The following is a 22675-nucleotide window of genomic DNA, read 5'->3' as shown; positions in this document are numbered from 1 at the left end:
TGAGACACCACAGGTTCTAGGACAGACAGATAAGCAAGTGATGCTAGACTCTTAACTGGGTACGTTACACAAAACTAAAGTATATAGTTCAAAGAATTTTTACAACTGTATACAGTTGGGCAACCACACCCATACCAATATGCCTTCCTGTATTATACCCATCCCTGATAGGTAGCCACAGATATAGTTGTTATATTTTTTGTTAAAGATATATTTGTTATATGTATAAAAATATATATGTGGGTTACATATAAAAGTATGGATTTAATTTGCTAATCAAATTATAAATTATATATATTAGCAAATCAAATCCAGTTTTATACATATACATAAAACAATTTCAAATAAATATTTATTCAAATATATTTCAAATCAAATACATACAAACCAAATTACAAATTTTATACATACATACATACATACAAAATACATCACAATCAATAGGATTTAGTTGGGGAATGCCAAGCTGGTTCAACACTGGAAAAATCAATCAGCATAATCTACTATATTAATAGACTAAAGAAGAAAGACCGTATGTTCATATCAATTAATGTCATATCAAAATAAAGGGCATCTGAGAAAATTCAGCATTCATTCATGTCAAAACTGTTCAGTAAACAAGTAATACAAGGATGCTTCCTCAACCTGATAAAGAGTATCTAAGAAAAATCTACAAGTAACACTACGTTTAAAGGTGAAAGGCTGAATAATTTCCCCCTGAGATGGAGGAAAAAGGAAGAATGTCCACTGTCACCACTCTCATTCAACAGCCCATGGAAGTCCTGTCCAGTGCACTACAGCAAGAAAAAGTATACAGATTGGAAATAAAACTGTTCTTATTTACAAACAATGTAACTGTCTTTCTCAGAAGTTGACAAACGTTTTGTATAAACAATTCAACTCTGCTGTTGTAGTACAAAATTCTACAATAGTGGTAAAATATTTCATCTGCACTTAACTTTCCTATACAAGCAGAATCTGAACTACTTTGATCTCATATAGAATCTAAATATTGCACCTAAAAACTGAGTTTCAAATAAAGTATATTTTTATTTAAAAACACTATTTGTTCCCAATATTCACATATTTTAGATAACTAAAAAATCAATCTGTATTTGTAAAGAAAATTGTCTGATTCATATTAGCATTCATTACAGCTTAGCAACATGTAAACAGGAGCTCAATAAATGTGGGTTGGCTAAGTTACATTACAAAGATTCATCACATTTATGCAAATAAACTCTAAAACCTTTTTCAATATGGCATGCCATCATCAACTATTAAATACAAAGTACAATATGCTGATATCTCTAAAAATTCTCTAAAGTTACAAGTCTCAACAGTGGCTATAAATGAGGAAACCAAATCTGAGGCTTTTTATATTTCAAACACTAATGCTTAATCCTTAGGGCAGGATTTAGGAATCTGGATTTTTTTTTTAAGGGTCACAAGTTATTCTGATGCAAAGCTGAATTGAGAACTATTGCCTACAAGACCTGTTATTTTCAGAAAGAATGTCTATATAAAACACATAACAGAATCAAATATTCTCAGTAAGCTACAGATACATAAAATCACATGAAAAAAATACATTTCCAAGCAGCTTCTGTTTACCTCTGCTGAGGTGACAGTAAAGACGCCAAAGGTAATCAGAAGCACTAAGTTAAAAAAAAAAAAAAAAAAAAAAGTCCCCAACAGATTATTTTCTCACAACTTTAGAAGTACTCCACAACCTTGTTAATTTTCACCTTTCTGCAATTAGAATAGTTATTAATCAGTTACTTTTGGTTATTTACTGACTGATCATACTTTGATTTAAATAAGTTGAAACCAACATGTATCTTCAAATGGGAATTTTCCTTTTATGCTTTTTAACTCTAATAGTTGATTAAAAGTTTTGTCTCCAACTAAAAGGAATGTCAAGGCACTCAAAAGTAAAGAAGAGATTTGGAGGAGAGGGCAAGAAAACATTTGATATTTTAATATCAAACCCACACCTAGCACAGATCAAAAAAGTAGCTTACTTCCTTTATTGAAAGTCAAGTCATAGAAACTTCTGAGTACAGCTAAACTCCTGTCCTGACCTGGAGCCTATCCTTTTCTTATAGGCAAGCCTCTTCCCTCCAAACTATCTCTTGTCTGAAAACAAGAAACAGTAAGTTGGCATGTGGAAAACAGATTTGTCAAGAGAAAAGTTTCTGTTCCCCCTTAACTCTTCACCTGAAGTACCATTTCATGTCTTTTTACCATTATAGCTCCTCTCAATTCATTCTAACTTTCCTTCCTCTCATTTCTTGAGACCTCTCTCTTTTCTGAATCCAAATTGTGTCCCAAACCAGACACAAAAAGCAAGTAAAGTATTTAGAAAAATGCTCAGCACACAGAAAGTGCTACACAAGTGTTATTTCTTGTTACCGTTTTGTGCTGTTGACGTAACACTATGAGGCATGAGAGAGTCTAACCTATAGTACAATACACAAGTAATATTCAGGAATAATGAACCAGCAAAAGTGGCTTCGTGTCCTAGTCTAGCACTACTCTGGAAATCCTGCAAAAATAATTACTGTGGTAATAACAATAAGGATAGCAAGAATTCAATCCTAACAACAATCCCAGCTTGTCCATATCTTAGAAGTTTTTCATTAGTTCTTCCTTTGAAAGGTCTTTCCCTGGATCTTTATATTGACAGTGGCAGAAGGCAGACAAATCCTAAGCAGAGAGGGGCAGGTCCCCAGTGAAACCCCACCTTCAAGCCAAAAGACAGTTTAAAGCCTGAAAGCCAAGCTACAAGTCAAATCCGCAAACCGGACTGAGAATGGCTTTCCATTTGGCACACTTTCCTCTGATTGATCCTCAGCCTTCACCTATTTTATATATACCTATCCTTCCCTAATTGACTTTTTACACTGTTGTGCCCAACTTTGAGTAGTGCTTTTGTTTTAATCTTTTTGCATACTCACAAATCAATCAGCATACACGCCCCAATCTGAGCCCATAAAAGCCCCAGACCCAGCCACAGTGGGACAGAAACCACATGACTTTGGGTAGGGGACCACCCTTGCGTCCCCTCTCTGCTGAGATCTGTTTCGTTGCTCAATTAAATTCTCCACCTTCCTCACTCTTCTATTCTCAGCGTGATCCTATTCTTCTTGGACGTGGGACAAGAACTCAGGACCCACTGAAAGTGGGTACACAGAAGGCTGTAACATTGTGGCCCTCTGCCCTCTGCTGGCAGAGGGCAGCTGCCCCACACAACGGAAAGCAGCAGTGGGGCTGAGCCAGGCCTGCAGCCACAGGCCAAAGTGGGGCAAGGGTCTGAAAGAGCTGTTAACACATCACCATCCGTTCCAGATGATGGCATGTTAACAGCTCTTTCAGCCCCTTGAGCTAATTAACATGCTGTAACACCCCCTCAGGGGCTTCGGAGTCATGGCACCCCTGCCTGGGTGCCACCACATTCCCCCATCTGGACATCAGAGACCATCACAGGAGGGGTTTGAGACACGCCTAGTCCAGCAACAAGCACCGCACAAAGCCTGCTTCTGTGCCGGCACTTGGAACAACTGGTCAGACCACATACTTGCTCGCTCACACCCTACCTCCAACCAGGGGCTGAACACACAGTCGCAATGGCCACGGGATCCGTGACAAACTGCAGGCCAGGCATGAACTGGCAGGCCAAGTGGATGGGGCATCTCCTGTGGTGAAACCAGGCCCAGTAAGGCCCAGACAGGGGCGTTATCAGCCAGAGGTCTCCGACTGGCAAAGTGACCAAGAAAAATCCTGCATCACTATGGTAAGTTCCTTCTTGTCATTCAGTTCTCAGACATTCATTCATTCATTCATTCATTCATTCATTGGAGATGGAGTCTCGCTCTATCGCCCAGGCTGGAGTGCAGTGGTGCCATCTTGGCTCACTGCAACCTCTTCCTCCCAGGTTCAAGCAATTCTCTGCCTCAACCTCCCGAGTAGCTGGGATTACAGGCACCCAGCACCATGCCCAGCTAATTTTTGTATTTTTAGTAGAGATAGGGTTTCACCCACCTTGGCCTCCCAAAGTGCTAGGAATACAGGCATAAGCCACCAGGCCTGGCTTCAAGTGTTTTAAAGCTTGAACATTTCACAGCCTTCCCAAAATCAAACTTCAGTTGCAAAACCGTGTTCCTTGGCACTTTGCTTTTTTTTTTTTTTTTTTTTTTTTTTTTTTTTTTTTGAGGCAGAGTTTCACTCTTGTTGCCCAGGCTGGAGTGCAATGGTGTAATCTCGGCTCACCACAACCTCTGCCCACCAAGTTCAAGGGATTCTCCTGCCTCAGCCTCCCAAGTAGCTGGGATTACAGGCATGCGCCACCACAACCTGCTAATTTTGTATTTTTAGTAGAGATGGGGTTTCTCCAGGTTGGCCAGGCTGGTCTCGAACTCCTGACCTCAGGCAATCCACTGGCCTTGGCCTCCCAAAGTGCTGGGATTACAGGCATGAGCCACTATTCCCAGCCACCACTTGGCTTTTCAAATACTTCAGGGGGCCCTGAAGTGTCCAGCAAACGAGAGGTAAACAGGATTATTTGACATGTTTAGGTACATGAGATTGCCAAAATGATGTTCAATCTTCTTTCGGTTATATTTTTGTGAATAATGCTAATATAAGTCCAAAAATCACATGGGATTTCTAAAATTCTAATGTCTAAGTATATGCTGTCAACCATAATTAATGTTAAGTTATCATAAACCACAGAAATAACCACACTTCTTTGTTAATTGTGTTTGTAACTGTAACTACCCTTGATATTTTGCTATTCACAGACAATTGTTGTCTTATTTTAATCCTTTTCAAAAGATGGTTTATAATAAGCCATAGAACTTTAACAGTTGCTCTCAAACACAGACTTCTGATAACTTTGGAGACTGTAACATTTTAATAAAGGAAAATGTACAGGACTCACGAAGAGCTGAAATATTCATGAATATCAAGCAAAACAAGAGTTAACTAAATGCACTGAACTCATAAAGCTGAAGAAACCTTTTTGACTTTTGCTTGGAATACTGCTGATCCATGCTTTGTTTTTCAGAGTCAAGGAAACTTATTTTGAACTATTTATGGCCTTCAGTAACTGAGTGAGGTATATTCCTATGATCAAGATTTGGAGCATGTTTGTTTCTCTCTGCCTGGTTCCGCCAGAATTTGGAAACCATCTGTGAGTCTTCTTATGGCAATGTAGTTGTTTCCATCAGTGCGGTAAGAATTCATTTTTCTTTTGCAACAGAACACAATTGGAGAAAGTGGTTACTTTACTGAGGCTGAGTCAATCTCAACTTGCAGAGCCCATAAAAGCCCAGTGGGAAACTGGCCTCCTACCCTTGTCTACACAGTCCCTGTACAGAGTTCATGACCTGTGGTCAGTAAAGAATGTCACTTTCTAATAGGTCCAGAAGCTCCAAGTTTATCTTGGGACCCTAAGAGGAGAGAATCACCCAACTCACAGGTGTTTGAGGATACAAACCCATGATTGGGCTCAGCTTTAAAAGGTCTTATCTGAAATTCCTTATGGAACAAACTTCCATCAAAGTCAATCCAAAAGGCCTATATAGAAATAATTATTCTTGATGTACTTTACGCAAATAATCAGGCCAAGTATAAAAGTAATGTCTATTTTGCAAACCACTCAGTCCTATGATGATTGGTTTTTTAACAACATGAGGACTAGACAGAGAGAAATCATGTTTCAAAACTTATTTGCCATTAAATTCTAAACTCACTAGTTGTTTTTAAGTTTTTGCCTACATTTTAGACTAACCCTGCTTGTTCCCATGAACCAACCAGCAGTTTCCGGCTGCAGCTCAGAAACAACAAAAGGTATGGGTAATGTAAAAGCCTGGATCAGGTCGGGCGCGGTGGCTCCCGCCTGTAATCCCAGCACTTTGGGAGGCTGAGGCGGGAGGATCACGAGGTCAGGAAATCAAGACCACCCTGGCTAACACGGTGAAACCGCGTCTCTACTAAAAATACAAAAAATTAGCCAGGCGTGGTGGCGGGCGCCTGTAGTCCCAGCTACTCAGGAGGCTGAGGGCGGGAACCCAGGAGGCAGAGCTTGCAGTGAGCCAAGATTGTGCCACTGCACTCCAGCCTGGGCCACAGAGCCAGACTCTGTCTCAAAAAAAAAAAAAGTCTGGATCAATATTCTAGTTCAACAAAGTAATAAAAACCATTTTTAAAATCCAGCTAGGCACAGTGGCTTATGCCTATAATCCTACCACTTTGGGAGGCCAAGGTGAGAAGATCTCTTGAGACTAGGAATTCAAGACAAGCCTAAGCAAAATACCAAGACCATGTCCCTACAAAAATAATTTTTAAAAAAGTAGGTGGCTGCGGTAGCTCATGCCTGTTGTCCTAGCTATTTGGGAGGCTAAGGTGGGATCATCACTTGGGCCCTGGAGTTTGAAGTTACAGAGAATTATTATTGTGCCACTGCATTCCAGGCTGGGTGACAGAGTGAGACCCTGCACCCTCTTAAAAAAAATCATAAAGCTGAAGAACACAATCACTGAATTAAAAAAATTTTTAACAGCATGCTTCAACAGCAGACTTGGCCAAGCAGAAGAATAAAAAAATCAGTGAACTCAAAGATGAGTCATTTAAAAGTAGCCAGTTAAAGAAGCAAAAACAAACAAACAAAAAAAGAGTGAAGGAAGTCTACAGGATATCTGGAACACCATCAAGCAAAACAACATAAGCATTCCAGAAATATCCAAAGGAAAAGAGACAGATAAAGAGACTGAAAAATCTATATAAAGAAATAATGGCTGACAAGATCCCAAATTTAGGAATAGAAGAGGACAGCCAAATTTATGAGACCCAAAGATTTCCAAACAGGTTGAAAAGTCTACACCAGGACATAGTATAATTAAATTGTCAAAAGTCAAAGACAGAGAATTATGAAAATGGCAGGAGAAAAGCACCTTGTCACATACAAAAGAGCCCTTGTAAGACTATAAGTGGATTCCTCAGCAGATACCTTGCAGGGCAGGAAAGACTGGAATAATACAGTCAATATATTGGAGAAAAAAAAAAAAAACCCTCAACCAAGAATACTACACCTGGCAAAGCTGTACAGCAGAAATGAAAGAGAGAGACTTTCCCCAACAAACAAAAACTAAAGGAGTTCATCATCACTAAGATCTGCCTTATAAGAAATGCCAAAGATCTTCAAGCTGAAATGAAAGGATACTAATTAACAATGTAAAAACATATGAATGTATAAAACTCACTGGTAAAAACAGATAGTCAAAATCAGAATTCTCTAATATTCTTGTGGTGGTATGTATATCACTATCAACTTTAGTATAAAAGTTAAAAACAAACATATTAAAAATGATTATAGCTAAAATAATTTTAATGGGCACACAATATCAAAAGCTGTAACATCAATGACCTAAAACATGAGAGATGGGGGAACAAAAGTGTAGAATTTTTGTATGCAACCACAGTTGAGTTGTTACTGGCTTAAAATAGGATGTAATAATTATATTTTATGTAAGCCTCATGGTAATTACAAAGCAAAATCCTGTAGTAGATACACAAAAGATTAATAGAAAGAAATAAAAGCCTACCATCACAAAAAGTCACCAAATTATAAAGAAAGACAGCAAAAGAGAAAGAAAGGAACAAAGGAACTACAAACCATTTAAAAAATCAACAAAATGACAATAAGTCCTTACCTACCAATAATTAAAGGTAAAAGGATTATTTGATCAAAAGATATAGAGTAGGCTGGGTGCTATGGCTCACACCCGTAATCCCAGCACTTTGAGAGGCTGAGGCAGGCAGATTACTTGAGGTCAGGAGTTCAAGACCAGTCTGGCCAATACAGTGAAACCCTGTCTATAATGAAAATGCAAAAATTAGCTAGGTGTGGTGGTGTGCACCTGTAATCCCAGCTACTCATGGAGCTAAGGTAGGAGAATCACTTGAACCAAGGAGATGGAGACTGCAATGAGCCAAGGTCACGTCACCAGTGCACTCCAACCTGGGCAACAGAGTAAGACTCCTTCTCAAAACAAAAACAGAAAGATATAGAGTGACTGAATGGATACAAAATTAAGATCCACGAATATGCTACCCACAAGAGACTCACTTTAGCTTTGAGAACACACAGGCTGAAAATGAAGAGATGGAAAAACATATTCCATGCAAATGGTAACCAGTAGAGAACAGGGCGGCTGTATTTATATCAGACAAACTAGACTTTAAGTCAAAAATTGTCAGAAAAGACAAAGAAGATCATTATATAATGAAAGAGGGGTCAATTCATCAAGAAGATTTAACTATTGTAAACAGTAATACATCTAACATCAAGGCACCTCATTATAAAGCAAGTATTAAGAGAACTGTAAAGAGAAATAAATGACAATATAATAATAGAGGGGACTTTATTATGCCACTCTTGACAATAGATAGATCATGCAGGCAGAAAATCATAAGGAATCAACAGATTTGAACAACACTATAGAAAAGGCGGACCTAACAGACATATAAAGAACATCCTATCCAACAGCAGCAAAATACACATTCTTGTCACACACACACGTATTTAGAATACGTCAAGACACACAAAAAAAGTCTTAAATTCAAGAAAATTAAAATCATATCATGTATCTTTTCTGATCACAAACGTATAAAACTAGAAATGAAAACAGAGGGAAAAATGGAAAATTCAGATATACAGAAACTAAAGAACACACTCCTAAGCAATCAATGGGTCAAAAGAAAATTTAAAATATATCTAAGAAAAAACAAAATGGAAATACAACATATCAAAACTTATGGGATAAAGCAAAAGAAGTTCTAAGTGGGAAAGTTTATATTGATAAATGTCTACATTACAGGGAAAAAAAAAAAAAGACCTCAAACAACTTAACTTTACATCTCAGCAAACTAGGGAAAAAAACTGGACCCAAATTAGCATACGGAAAAAATAGTAAAGACTAGAGTAGAAATAAATGAAATAGAGAATAGTAAAACAACAGAAAAATGGACAAAACTAAAAGCTGGTTTTTTGGAAAGATAAACAAAACTTGACAAAACTTTAGCTAGAACAACCCAGAAAAAAAGAGAGAGGACTCAAATAAATAAAATTACAAACGAAAGAAGAAGCATTATAACTGATACCACAGAAATACAACAGATCATAAGAGACTATTATGAACAACTATATGCCAACAAAATGGATAACCTAGAATAATAAATAAATTCCTGGAAACATACGACCTACCAAGATGAAATAATGAAGAAACAGAAAATCTGAACAGACCAATAAAGAATAAGAAGACTGAATCAGCAATAAAAAGTCTCCCAGCAAAGCAAAGTCCAGGACCTGATGGTTTTACTACTGAATTTCACCAAACATTTAATGCTAATCCTTCACAAACTCCTTCAAAAAAAACTGAGGAGGAGGAAATACTTGCAAACTCATTTCATGGGGCCAGCATTACCCTGATACCAAAGCCAGACAAAGACATCACAAGAAAACTACAAGCCAATAATCCAAATGAACACAGGTGCAAAAGTTCTCAGCAAAACACCAGCAAGCTGAAATCAACAGCACAGTAAAAAGATCATACAACATGATCAAATGGTATTCATCCCTGGGATGCAAGATGACAGCATACACAAATCAATAAATGTGATAAGCCACATTAATAAACCATAAAAATCATATGACCTTCTCAATAGATTCCGAAAAAAGACAAAATTCAACATCCTTTCATGATAAAAATGCCCAATAAATTGGGTATAGAAGGAATGTACCCCCAAAAATAAGGAAGGCCATATATGACAAACCCACAGAGTGCCCACTCTCACCACTTCTATTCAACATAGTACTGAAAGTCCTAGCAGGAGCAACTGGGAAAGATAAGGCATCCAAATTGGAAATGAAAAAGTTAAATTGTTTGTTGATGACATGATCCTATTACATAGAAAATTCTGATGACTCCACCAAAAAAAAACTGTTAGAACAAACAAATTTAGTAAAGTTACAGGGTACAAACTAAACATTCAAAATTTGCTTGTATTTCTATATGAAATCAACAAATTATCTGAAAAATAAATGTAAAAAAAATCCCATTTACAGTGGCATACCAACAAAAAATCCCTTAGACATAAATTTAACCAAGGCAGTGAAAGATCCATACACTGAAAACTATAAGACGTCGGCCGGGCATGGTATCTCATGCCTATAATCCTAGCACTTTGGAAGGCCAAGGCAGGCAGATCACCTGAGGTCAGGAGTTCAAGAGAAGTCTGGCCAACATAAAAAACCTGTCTCTACTGAAAGTACAAAATTAGCCAGGCGTGGTGGCAGGCACCTGTAATCCCAGCTACTCAGGAGGCTAAAGCAGGAGAACAGCTTGAACCTGGGAGGTGAAGGTTGCAGTGAGCCGAGATCACAGCACTCTACTCCAGCCTGGGCGAAAAGAGCAAGACTCCGTCACAAAACAAAACAAAACAACAAAAAACAAAACTGTAAGACACTGATGAAAGAAACTGAAAATGACACAAATTGATGGAAAGATATCTCATGTTCATGGATTGAAAAAATATTGTTGAAATGTCCATCCTATCCAAAGAAATCTATAGATTCAATGTGATCCCTATCAAAATCCCAATGGCATTTTTCACAATCCTAAAATTCATATAGAACCCAAATATCCATAGCAATCTTGGAAAATAAAACAAAACACAGCTGGAGGCATCACACTTCCTTATTTCTATATATTACAAAGCTATAATAATCAAAACAATAGTGTATTGGCATAAAAACACACAGACCAATGAGACAAAACTGAGAGCCCAGAAGTAAGCCCACACATACGTAGTTCTGTAACAAATGATTCTGGGAAAACTAGATATTCATCTGCAATTAAAATTAAATTGGAATTTAAATTGGAATTAAAATTGGACTCCAATCTTTTCTCTTTCACAAATCTTAACTCAAAATAGACAAAAAGACTTAAATTTAAGACCTGATACCATTAAAACTCCTGGGAGAAAATACAGGGGAAAAATTCCTTTACACTGGTCTTGGTAATTATTTTTTGAATATGACCCCAAAAGCATAGGCCAAAAAAAGCATAAACAAGCACAACTACAGGAAACTAAAAGGCTTCTGCATAGCAAAGGAAATATTCAACAAGATGAAAAGGCAACCTATGGAAGGGGGAAAATATGTGCAAACATATATCTGATGAGGGGCGTGTGTGTGTGTGTGTGTGTGTGTGTGTGTCTGTGTGTGTATCATACAGTTCAATGGCAAAAAAAAAAAAGAAACAAACCAAATACTCTAATTAGAAAATGGACAAAAAACTGGAATAGAGAGTTTTCCAAGGAAGACATACAAATGGCCAACAGATACATGATATGGTGCTCAATATCACTAATCTTCAAAGAAATAAATGCAAGTCAAAACCACAATGAGATATTACCTCACACCCATTAGAATGGTTATTATTAAAAAGACAAGAAATATGGCCAGGCACAGTGGCTCATGCCTATAATCTCAACACTTTGGGAGGCCAAGGTAGGAGGATCAGCTGAGCCCAGAAGTTTGAAACCAGCCTGGGCAACATAATGAGACCCTATCACAGGAAAAAAAAAAAAAAAAGACAAGAAATAACAAATGTTGGTGAGAACAGAACCCTTGCACACTGATGGTAGGAATGTAAACTGGTACAGCCAGTATGAAAAACAGTACAAAGATTCCTCAAAAAATATAAAATAGAGCTACCACATAATCTAGCTATCACACTGCTGGGTATATATCTGAAAGAAACAAAGTCAGTATCTTGAGATATCTGCACTCCATGTTCATTGCAACATTATTCACTAGACATGGAAATGTGTCTGTCAATGAATGAATGAATATATATACACATACATGAACATAATGGAATATGACTCAGCCATAAAGAAGAAGAAAATTCTATCATTTGCAGTAACATGCGTAAAGGTGGAAAGCATTATGCTAAGTAAAAAAAAAGCTAGACTAGGAAGACAAATACTGTATGATCTCATTTTTAACTGTCTTTTAAACTCATAGAAAGAGAGCAGAATGGTGGTTGCCAGGAGACGGGGTTTGGGGGAAAAAGTGAGATGCTGATCAAAGGGTAAAAACTTTCAGTTATAAGATGAATACAGTCCATAGTGACTATAGTTAACAATATTGTATTGTGTACTTGAAATCTGCTAACAGTAGTAGATCTTAAGTGTTCTCCACACACACACAAAAAGGTAACTTACGTGAGGTGACAGATGTGTTAACTAACTTGATTTTGGTAATCATTTCACTATATATATGTATCAAATCATTGCATTGTACACCTTAAGTCTATTCCATTTTGTCAATTATACCCTGAGATGAAAAATTCATGAACTAGGTAGAGATAAATTAAAGTATGTGTAAAACCTTTATACTAAAAGTGACATAACTGCTGAGATAAAGAAGAGCTAAATAAAAGAAGTGATATTCCATGAGATAGGCCATGTTTATTGAAGACTGACTCTTTTTAAGACAGCAACTCTTAGAGGACAGGTGCAGTTGCTCACTCCTGTAATCCCAACACTTTGGGAGACCGAGGAGAGAGGAACACTTGAAGTCAGAAATTCGAGACCAGCTTGGCCAACATGGCAAAACCCCGTCTCTACTAGAAACACAAAAATTAGCCAGGCATGGTGGTGAGTATCTGTAAGCCCAGCTACTTGGGAGGCTGAGGCAGAAGAATCACTGGAACCTGGGAGGCAGAGGTTGCAGTTAGCTGGGATGGTGCCCTGCACTCCAGCCTGGGCGACAGGTTGAGACTTCATGTCAAAAAAAAAAAGCAACTCTTCCCAAAATCATATACATATTCCAAGCATTCTCAGTCAAAATCTGGGAATGCATTTTTCTTTTTTTTATTATTATTTTTTAGAGATGGGGTGTCACTCTGTGGCCCAGGCTGGAGTGCAAGCAGCATGATCACGGCTGACTGAAGCCTCAGACTCCTGGGCTCAAGCAATCCTCCCACCTCAGCCTCCTGAGTAGCTGGGATACAGGTGTGCACCACCACACTTGGATAATTTTATTTTACTTTTTTTTACAAAGTGAGTCTTGCTATGTTGCCGACGCTGGTCTCAAACTCCTGGCCTCAAGTGATCCTCCTGCCTCAACTTCCCAAAGTGCTAGGGTTACCAGTGTGAGCCACTGCATCCAGCCTGGGCATGCATTTTTCTACAAACTGACAAACTCATCCTAAAATTCAGATGGAAATGCAAAGAACCTGCAACAAATAAAACAACTTTAAGAATGAGAAAGGTTGGGAAGCTTACAACACAGACTTTATTACATAATATAAAGTTGTAATGATCAAGACTGTGTGGTACTCACATAGAAATCAATGGAAGAGAAACAATGTCCCAGAAACAGACTTATACATCTACAGTCAATTAATTTTAGACAAACTAATTCTATAGATAAAAGAGTCTTTCCAACAAATGATGCTGGAACAACTGTATACCCATATGAGAGCGATGTGGATGACCTCAAGCCTTCATGCCATACATAAAAATTAACAGAAAATGGATAAAAGGCCTGAAACTATAAAGTCTCTACAGGAAAACATAAAGAACATCTTCACAACCTTGCGGTAGGTAAAAGTTCCTTACATAGGACACAAAAAAAGCAAAAATAATAAAATATTAATATGACTTCATCAAAATGTAAAATTTCAGTTCTTCAAAAGACATTCAGTTTAAAATAAAAAGGCAAGCCACTGTCAGGAAGAAACTATTTGAAATATGTGTATCTGACAAAAGAAAATATATTCAGAAAACATAAAGAACTCCTGCAACTCAGTAAGACAAACAAAAAGCGGACAAAAATTTTAGATAGACATTTTATAAAGAAGATACATGAATGATTAATAAGCACAAGAAAAAAATGCTCAAAATCATTACTCAATGTGAAATACAAATTGACATTGCAATGAGATACATCTACACACCCCTAAGAATAGCTACAATTTAAAAGACTGACAATACTAAATACAATTTAAAAGGCTGGCAAAGATGAGGAGAAATTGGGACACACATATACTGCTGGAGGGAAAATAAAGTGGTCAAGCACTGTGGAAAACAGTTTGGCAGTTTCTACTTACCATACCACACAGCAATTCCATTTCCTGTTATCAGCCCAAAAGAAATGAAAATCTATGTACACAGAAAGACATAGGAGCTTTAACCACACTAACCAAAAACAGAAACAACTCAAATTTCCAACAGATCTAATAAATTATGGTACATCCATACAAAGGAATAACATTCAGCAATAAAAAGATTAACAAATGACATACAACATGGATGGATCTCAAAAGCATTGTTACACGAAGAAAGCTTTTACATAAAAGAAGCGTATGATTCCAGTTACTGTATATCTAATCTACAATGACAGAAAGCACATCAGTGGTTGCCTGAGGCTGAGGGTGGGAAAGATTAGCTGCAAGGACACGATGGAACTTTTAAGAGTGAGGGATCTTAATTTTGGTGGTGGTTATTCATGTGTATAAATTTGTCAAAGCTCATCAAAATGTACTATCAAATGGGTGCATTTTACTGTATGCTAACTACCTCAATAAAGTTGATTTCGAAAAGAACTCTGAACTTAGACTCCAAAGTTTCACATGCTCGGGGACCTACTTGCCTTTCATCATCAACTATTGTGCTTCCCAGTCTTTCCGGTTGTCTGGGCATTTATGCTTGGTGTTTCCCACTTACACCTAATTAATGTCTACTCCCGTTAGACCTCGGGTCAAGGTGAGAGGTGAGGCCGGCTGGGCTTCTGGGTCCAGTGGGAAGTTGGAGAACTTTTCTGTCTAGCTAAAGGAGTGTAAATGCACCAATCAGCAATCTGTGTCTGGCTGAAGGTTTGTGAACGCACCAATCAGCACTCTGTAAAAACGCATCAATCAGCGCTCTGTCTAGCTAAAGGTTTGTAAACACACCAATCAGCACTCTGTAAAAACATACCAATCAGTGCTCTGTGTCTAGCTAAAGGCTTGTAAATGCACCAATCAGCACTCTGTAAAAACGGACCAATCAGCACTCCGTAAAATGGACCAATCAGCAGGATGTGGGCGGGGACAAATAAGAGAATAAAAGATGGCCACTCCAGCCAGCAGCAGCAACCCGCTCAGGTACCCTTCCACACAGTAGGAGCTTTGTTCTTTTGCTCTTTGCAATAAGTCTTGCTGCTGCTCACTCTTTGGGTTCACACTACCTTTATGAGCTGTAACATTCACTGTGAAGGTCTGCAGCTTCACTCCTGAAGCCAGCCAGACCACAAACCCACAAGGCGGTACAAACAACTCCAGATGCGCCACCTTTAAGAGCTGTAACACTCACTGCAGAGCTCTGCGGCTTCACTCCTGAAGTAAGCGATACCACGAACCCACCAGAAGGAACAAACTCCAGACACATCTGAATATCTGAAGGAACAAACTCCGGACACACCATCTTTAAGAACTGTAACACTCACCGCAAGGGTCCGCAGCTTCATTCTTGAAGTCAGCGAGACCAAGAACTCACCAGAAGGAACAAATTCCGGGCACAAAAGGATTTTCTCTAGTTTACTTTCCCAGCTTCTAGTTTCTGTCCTCTTGTTAAGTGCTCTCCTTGCTCCCAGTAAATGGACAATGAATGAAATGAAATGCCATTTGGCCCTGAGAGGACACTAAACAGGAACAAAGCAGACTTTCATATATCCCCACTGCCCACACATAAAGTCCTGCTATATTTAAGAGAAGAAAGCTGCCAAGAAAAAACAGTTTGGGAACAGGGCATCTCATCTACTTTGGTGTTGCCCCGAGGAGTCTGGTCTAATCCTGTCTGGGTACAGGACAAGTTCTGGTTTCATTCAGTAAGTCCAGCACTCTCAGAATGAAAGAAAAAGTTCTAGGTGTCTAAATCACTTAGAACTGAAATCAATGCATTCTCTCTATTTCTTTAAAGTAGTAATGGCCTAGACCCAGATTTTCAAAGGTTACTTTGAATTGCATTAGGTAATCACCTAATTCATTCTTTCTACTAATGTTGTATAGTGTAGACCAACATCTCCAGATTACCATCAACCACCCCAAACCAACCCACTCTTTGGAGTTGTAGAAAGATGCTAGTATGGCCTTACAGCAGCATACTCTGGTTTAAGGTAAGGAGTTGTAGTCTCAGGTCTTGCAATAATTACATGAATTTTAACAATTACTTTAACTTCTCTCTCTCTCTCTCTCTCTCTGGAGACAGACAGACAGTCAAAAGTACTAGAACTGGGAAAAACCTAACTTTTTCTCAGATCTCTAGGAAGTGTAATTTACATTATAATGTATAATTTATCATCATTAGAAGAATGACAACTTTCTATACAGTTCCAGCTCCTTTATTCACGATTATGCAACTATGAATAATTCTTTGGCTCAAAATGAAGAATTATTGGATAGTCATAACAACTAAGCTATTTTTTTGCAAAAGGAAGGACAGAAGGATGGGGAGGAAGGAAGACAGAGAAAAAAAATCTCATAATAAAATATTAAAAGATGCTTAGGAGACTGAAGTTTGAATATTGCTCATATAACCTTCATTACAATATGCTATAAAAGCAGTTCACACAGTAATAAAAACTGAGTCAAATAACAGCCATAATAATTTTATGAAAGATTTTTTTAAAACCACAAGAATTTCCAAGTACATAGTATACGAAGCCAAAATGATCCATGGCAAGTTTTTAAAATATGAAAATGGGTAAGAGGCTTCTATATTTGTTCCCTGTGCTGGTGCCTGCTTTTATCACACAGCAGTTCACATATTATAGTATATGAAGCAGCAAGCATTTTAAAACTTGGGAGAACGGAAGTTACTAACAAAAACAGCATATAAAAGATGTTCATTATTGTAACAGAGCATTTTTATCCTGATTTTTAAAAAACTCACAATTAGCATTCAAGCTAGTTTTCATTATTATCTGCTTCCTTCGCTATAATACAAAAATTACATATTTTATCTACTAACACTGCCTAATTTGAGATCATAGAAACCATAATTTTGTTCATTTAATATTAAAATAATTTTATAACCTCACTACTGAGTCAAACAAGATGTTCAGATAATATTGTCTATCTAATATTACAGGTAGAAATAACTATAGAAATTAGGTATTTCTTGGAAACATTTTCATTAAAATTTTATAAGCATATGATATTTCTGTGCACTGCCTTTTTGGCATTAAGTAATTGTTTATAAAGGGTAGATAAGTTGTTTTATATACAGAGTCAATATTTCTGTTAAGAAGGTTCATACATTACAGGTTTCTAGGGGAAAGTATATAATTATTAAACTAGCTGGGGTTTTTTAGCTAGTATTACCTAGATGTGAATTTTTCAAACACTCTGTTGGTTGACTTCAAATATCATTTGATTTATTTGAGGAATTGTATTGTTTTGCAACTTCAGGAATTATCTTGGCATTAAAAAAGTGTGGAAAGAAAAACGTATGTTACTATATGAAGAGAAAAAAAAGGTCCTACCTGTTTCAATCTCATGAAGAAAGTCTCTGTGAAAGTCTTTCTGCTGAAATACCAAAATCGCTCATTTGCAGGGTACACACGGACTACTGTCTCCAGGAGAAAGCGAACAGGCTCCACCACCTCTGTGACTACCATATCCACTGCCACAGTCATGTATACTCGCTTATCTGTAGTAGAAAGTTTCTGGGTTTTATGCTAGCTCTAGTATTCCTTGACTATTTTAAATAAAGTTTCCTCACTTATGAAAGAATTAATGTTCTTTACAATTGTAATACCTTCTATGTTTATTTTTAAATGTTCTATTAACATTTTGATTAAATAAGTATGCAAGTATTCCAAGCATGTTTCTTAGGAACTAATAATCCTAAGTGTCTATTAATAAATTACCTGACACTTTCTTTTTTCATTCCCCAAATTAGGTCTTTAATATAAAAATAAATAGAATACAATAATAAAGCATATCTTTTACTCTAAAACTATCTGATTTCCCAGAGAACCTCTAGAAAATCAGAGATTTATCCCTTCATCTTATAAAAAAAGATAATAGAAATTACTAGGTTTGTTTAATGAGTTGCACTGGAAGGACTGTCAAATCAAGAGAGACACTCAGCCTTCTCTATGTTAAACTTGTATACATAAAATGTGATTGAAAGCTGGGCGCAATGGTTTACAACTGTAAAAAACTTTGGGAAGCCAAAGCAGGCAGATTACTTGAGTCCAGGAGTTTGAGACCAGCCTGGGCAACATGGCGAAACCCCATCTCTACTAAAAATACAAAAAATTAGCTGGGCATGTTTGTGCGCGCCTGTAGTCCCAGCTACTCAGGAAGCTGACGTGGGAGAATCACCTAAGCTCAGGAGGTTGAGGCTGTAGTGAGCCGTGATTGCACCACTGCACTCCAGTCTGGGCAACCAGAGTGAGACTCTGTCTCAAAAAGCACGTCACTGATATAAATACTTGCATGCTGTATGCTTCAAGAAAAGTCTCCAGAGATTTTTCAGTACCCTCATTGTTGTAATACATATTAACCCTCAGGAAAATCATTAATCAAAGTTCCAAAGAAATAGTCCTGTGTAGTTTTCATATATATATACACACACACACACACATGAATATATATGTGTGTGTGTATAAATATATATACACATATATCAGAGTCCTGACAAGTGCTTTTAGACAACGACGATATGTATTATCAGCCAAAATTCTCGTTATGATTTGAAATGTTTACTAGGCCACAGTCTTCCTTTAATTTGAATCTAGAATCATCTAGGCCAGTGTCTGTAGGTTTTCTTCAGTTTCACTATGAGGAGTTGAAACATGAATTTCATTTTATTTTATTTTATTTACTCTGCTTGATATTCATTGAGGTTTTTGTTGTTTGTTTTGAGAGGAGTCTCACTCTGTCACCCAGGCTGGAGTACAATGGAGCGATCTTGGCTCACTGCAACCTCTGCCTCCAGGACTCACGCAATTCTCCTGCCTCAGCCTCTCAAGTAGCTGGGATTATAGGCGCCTGCCACAAGGCCCAGCTAATTTTCAAAATGTTTTTGGTACAGACAGGGTTTCACCATGTTGGCCAGGCTGGTCTCAAACTCCTGACCTCAGATGATCCACCCCCCTCAGCCTCCCAAAGTGCTGAGATTACAAGCATGAGCCGCCACGCCTGGCCTCATTGAGGTTTTTGAATCTATGGCCTGGTCATTCCATACTATTTTGTAATTTCCTCATTCCTTTTTAAATATTTTTTAAAATTTATTTTCGCTACAATTTTTAGTTCTCTGTTAAAGGAAAGTCCAAATAACCAAGGCCACCATTAGAGGAAACCCTCAATAGTGTTTTTAAATATTATATAACATTCAGATTCATCAGCTACTTCTCTATTTATATTAAATTCAATAACAATTTTATTACATTCTTACTAATTACAGTCTTACTAAATACACCTGCCAATTCAAGAGAAACTAAAATTTGTTAGACATTGTACTTGACCTGAAGGAACTTAGGGAAAAGAGTAAGAATAACACAAGACAGAATATAACACTCAACTGAATCTTAGTGCAGTGGAAAGATCCAAGACTTTTCATCTCTCAGGGCCTAAACGTCTTCCATAAATATCAAACTTTATTTGATCACAAATTTTCTGAGTAATGTGTAATTTCAAGGACATCATTTAGAAATTTTAAAAATCAGGGCAACATTTTTGTGTGGCATATGAGATAATTTTAAATTTAAAACGTATACTTTGGACCAGAATATTATTATAATATACTATCATATAGTTTATTTTAATAAATTATAAATAAATTTTCTTTTATTTGTGGACCAAATATATATTTTATTGTAAAATGAAACTAAACTAGGTGTTACATTAAAAACACAAAAACTATTTTTATAACTTGATATACAAAATTCTTCTATTTTGTTCTTCAAAACTGTCAACTGGCTTATTTTTATCATTTTCGTGGCTTCCTTCTGAACAGGTATAAGAAAGAAGGTTACAGGTATTTGCAAGCCTATCTCCAGAAATAACAAATTGTGGATCTAAAAATTATTTACTGCTAATAAATGAAAAGTTAAATTTTAAATAATCTTTTTTTTCTTTTTAGCCCTCATTTTTAGACAGCTTAATATATGATTAAATGCATGTGATTTATATAAATGGTGAATACTCTCTTTAAGGAAATGAAAGAATAATTATCATTTTAATGCCCTTCATAAACATATTATATTTTTGTATCAGTATTCACAAATGCTTCCTGTCATTAAGCAAAAGTCTACTGTGGGTATAAACTAAATAATACAAAATTAATGATAAAACAAACTGATCCATTATATTGCAAATATGAATTAATGGTTTAACGACAGTAAAGCAGGGTAGGAATGTAACTTACCAGGTAAAACTTTAAATTTAGTTTAAAAGTAGATGATGAAGGGGCAAAAAACATAGGAAATTAACAGCTATCTGGATGAAGTAGGAACGAAAAAACACAATGGAAAAATGAAAAATGTGACTAACATTTACACATTCTGTTCAATACTAGACATGATAAATAATATGAAAATGTAAAAAACAAAGAAGAAACTATTTGCTACAACTGAAATATTTCATATATATTCTAGCATCCCAAAGGCCAAAAGACTGGAGCCAATAATTAATAAATGGAAAACTATAAGTAAACTATAATGCAAAAATAGTTAAAATAATAATTTTTAAATATTCAAAATTCCAAAATATTTCCTTTTCATCATTTTCTTTAATATTTCTCTATCACTAGTCTCCACAAATGAAACAACTCTATAGTGGTATATGAAAACCAAAGCCCAAATGCTTTCTCTATAATATAATAAAATTAATTTAGGCCAGGTGCAGTGGCTCACATCTATAATCCCAGTGCTTTGGGAGGCAAGAAGATCAGTTGAGGCCAAAGGTTCAAGACAAGCCTGGGCAACAAAGCATGACAAAAATAAAATTTTAAAATTAGCCATGCATGGCAGCACACATCTGTAGTTCTATTTAATAGCTACTAAGGAGGCTGAGGTGGGAGGATTGCTTGAGCATGAGAGTTTGAGGTTACAGTGAGCTATAATGCCCCTATACTCTACCCTGGGCAACAGAGTGAGATCTTGTCTCTTAAAATAATAACAATAATAATCATTCACATATCTTTTGGGGAGGATTTTTTTAAATAGTGGAGATTTCCCCCATAGAAGCATAAAGAACAAAAATGAACCTCAAATTCTCAACAGAAAGAATATGTTCACTTTAAGTGAGTTCCACATTTTTAAAAAAACATGACAAAACAACATTGATCATAATATAAAATGTAAAGCAAACAAAAGGGATATTTTAAGAAAAGTCACCTTTTGGTGTTTCCTCATTAAGTGCCAGAAATATTGGTGCATTGGGGTTCCACATGCCAGTGATGACATAAGCTCTCCCATCATAGCTCTTTCCCATGGATTCCTATAAAAATTCAAACAGTAATTACTGATAAAAGATATCAAAAAAATCACTACTTTAAATTATATCTTACTTTAAGCAATACAATGTATTAACATTTGGATTTACAGTCAAGCAGGAGCTTTATATCCACTGTAAATTCTTTTCATCCTACAAAGGCATTTATTTAAATATTAAATTCTTCTACAGCTTTCTTCAAGCATGGTTTCTACTTAAAGACATGTACCCTTGGGTAAAAGGAGGCATACACTTACATGCTGAATCACAAAAACATAATATTGTTACAAAGTTATATTTAACTTGATCTTGATGCCAACTGTCCAAATCTCATATACACATAGGATGTATATGGTTTCTATTAAAACAATAATATAGAATTAGCTGAAGACAGTTAAACTGAACTAGTAGCTAATCACAGTAGGGAAAGTTATTTTTCTTCTAATATTCTAATTTTTAATGAATTCTTAAAATATTAATTTTGTTTATGGCCATTAATACCTTTAAAATTAACACTTTTCTATTTTCTGTATGTCAGGTATTTGTATACTTTCTTACAATCATAAATTAGTATTAGGAGACTAATTTTGGTTTGTAAGCAACATCCAAGTGTATTAACTCTCTCCCTCTACTGTTACACTTACTCCCTCTTTCTTCCCTTCTCTCCTTCCTCTTCTCCTCCATTCTTTAAGACTTTACTAAGCCAGCTCTTGACTCTCACTAAAAAAGCCAGCAACTCCTATAAGCAAGGCTACTTATAGCTTGTGGATATGTATGTGGAGAGAGGGGTAGATGTTGTTCCATGAAAGAACAACATACAGCATACAAGTATTTCCACATGCAAATGAACAGTATCTGCAATACTTCAATTTTTGTAGCAATTTCCTCACATTATGAATAGAGACTGTTAAAAGGGTAAGACTAAAACAAAGAGAAAAACTTTCCTTTTTTCATTATTACCCATTCACAGATGTTTCTCTGAACCCCCTATAAAATTGTGTCAGTCATGTGGTAATTACTATGTATATTTTTCTAGTTTATTAGTAATACTTCACTAATCAGATTGTGTAGCTTGAGTGCAGGGACTATGCATTCCAGAGATGAAATACACTCAA

The 22675-nt window shown here is 36.5% G+C and overlaps 1 protein-coding gene across 16 annotated transcripts in view; it reads right to left on the bottom strand.

The window, feature by feature from the left end:
* LOC105484451 (RAB GTPase activating protein 1 like) overlaps positions 1 to 22675 on the bottom strand; it is a 796528-nt gene that overhangs the window by 653330 nt on the left and 120523 nt on the right. For all 16 annotated transcript variants that reach the window (XR_011607830.1, XM_071069699.1, XM_071069706.1 and 13 more), the window contains 2 exons: positions 21464 to 21566; positions 17600 to 17766 (listed from right to left, as the gene is read on the bottom strand). Coding sequence is in view for 15 of the 16 variants with exons in the window: in XM_071069699.1 (XP_070925800.1) it covers positions 17600 to 17766; positions 21464 to 21566 (270 nt within the window). In the remaining variant the exon portion in view is untranslated. The remainder of the gene's footprint in view (positions 1 to 17599; positions 17767 to 21463; positions 21567 to 22675) is intronic.

Source organism: Macaca nemestrina, chromosome 1 (assembly GCF_043159975.1).
Source record: "Macaca nemestrina isolate mMacNem1 chromosome 1, mMacNem.hap1, whole genome shotgun sequence".
Taxonomy (NCBI): Eukaryota; Metazoa; Chordata; class Mammalia; order Primates; family Cercopithecidae; genus Macaca; species Macaca nemestrina.
This window is presented reverse-complemented; position numbering and strand designations above follow the sequence as displayed.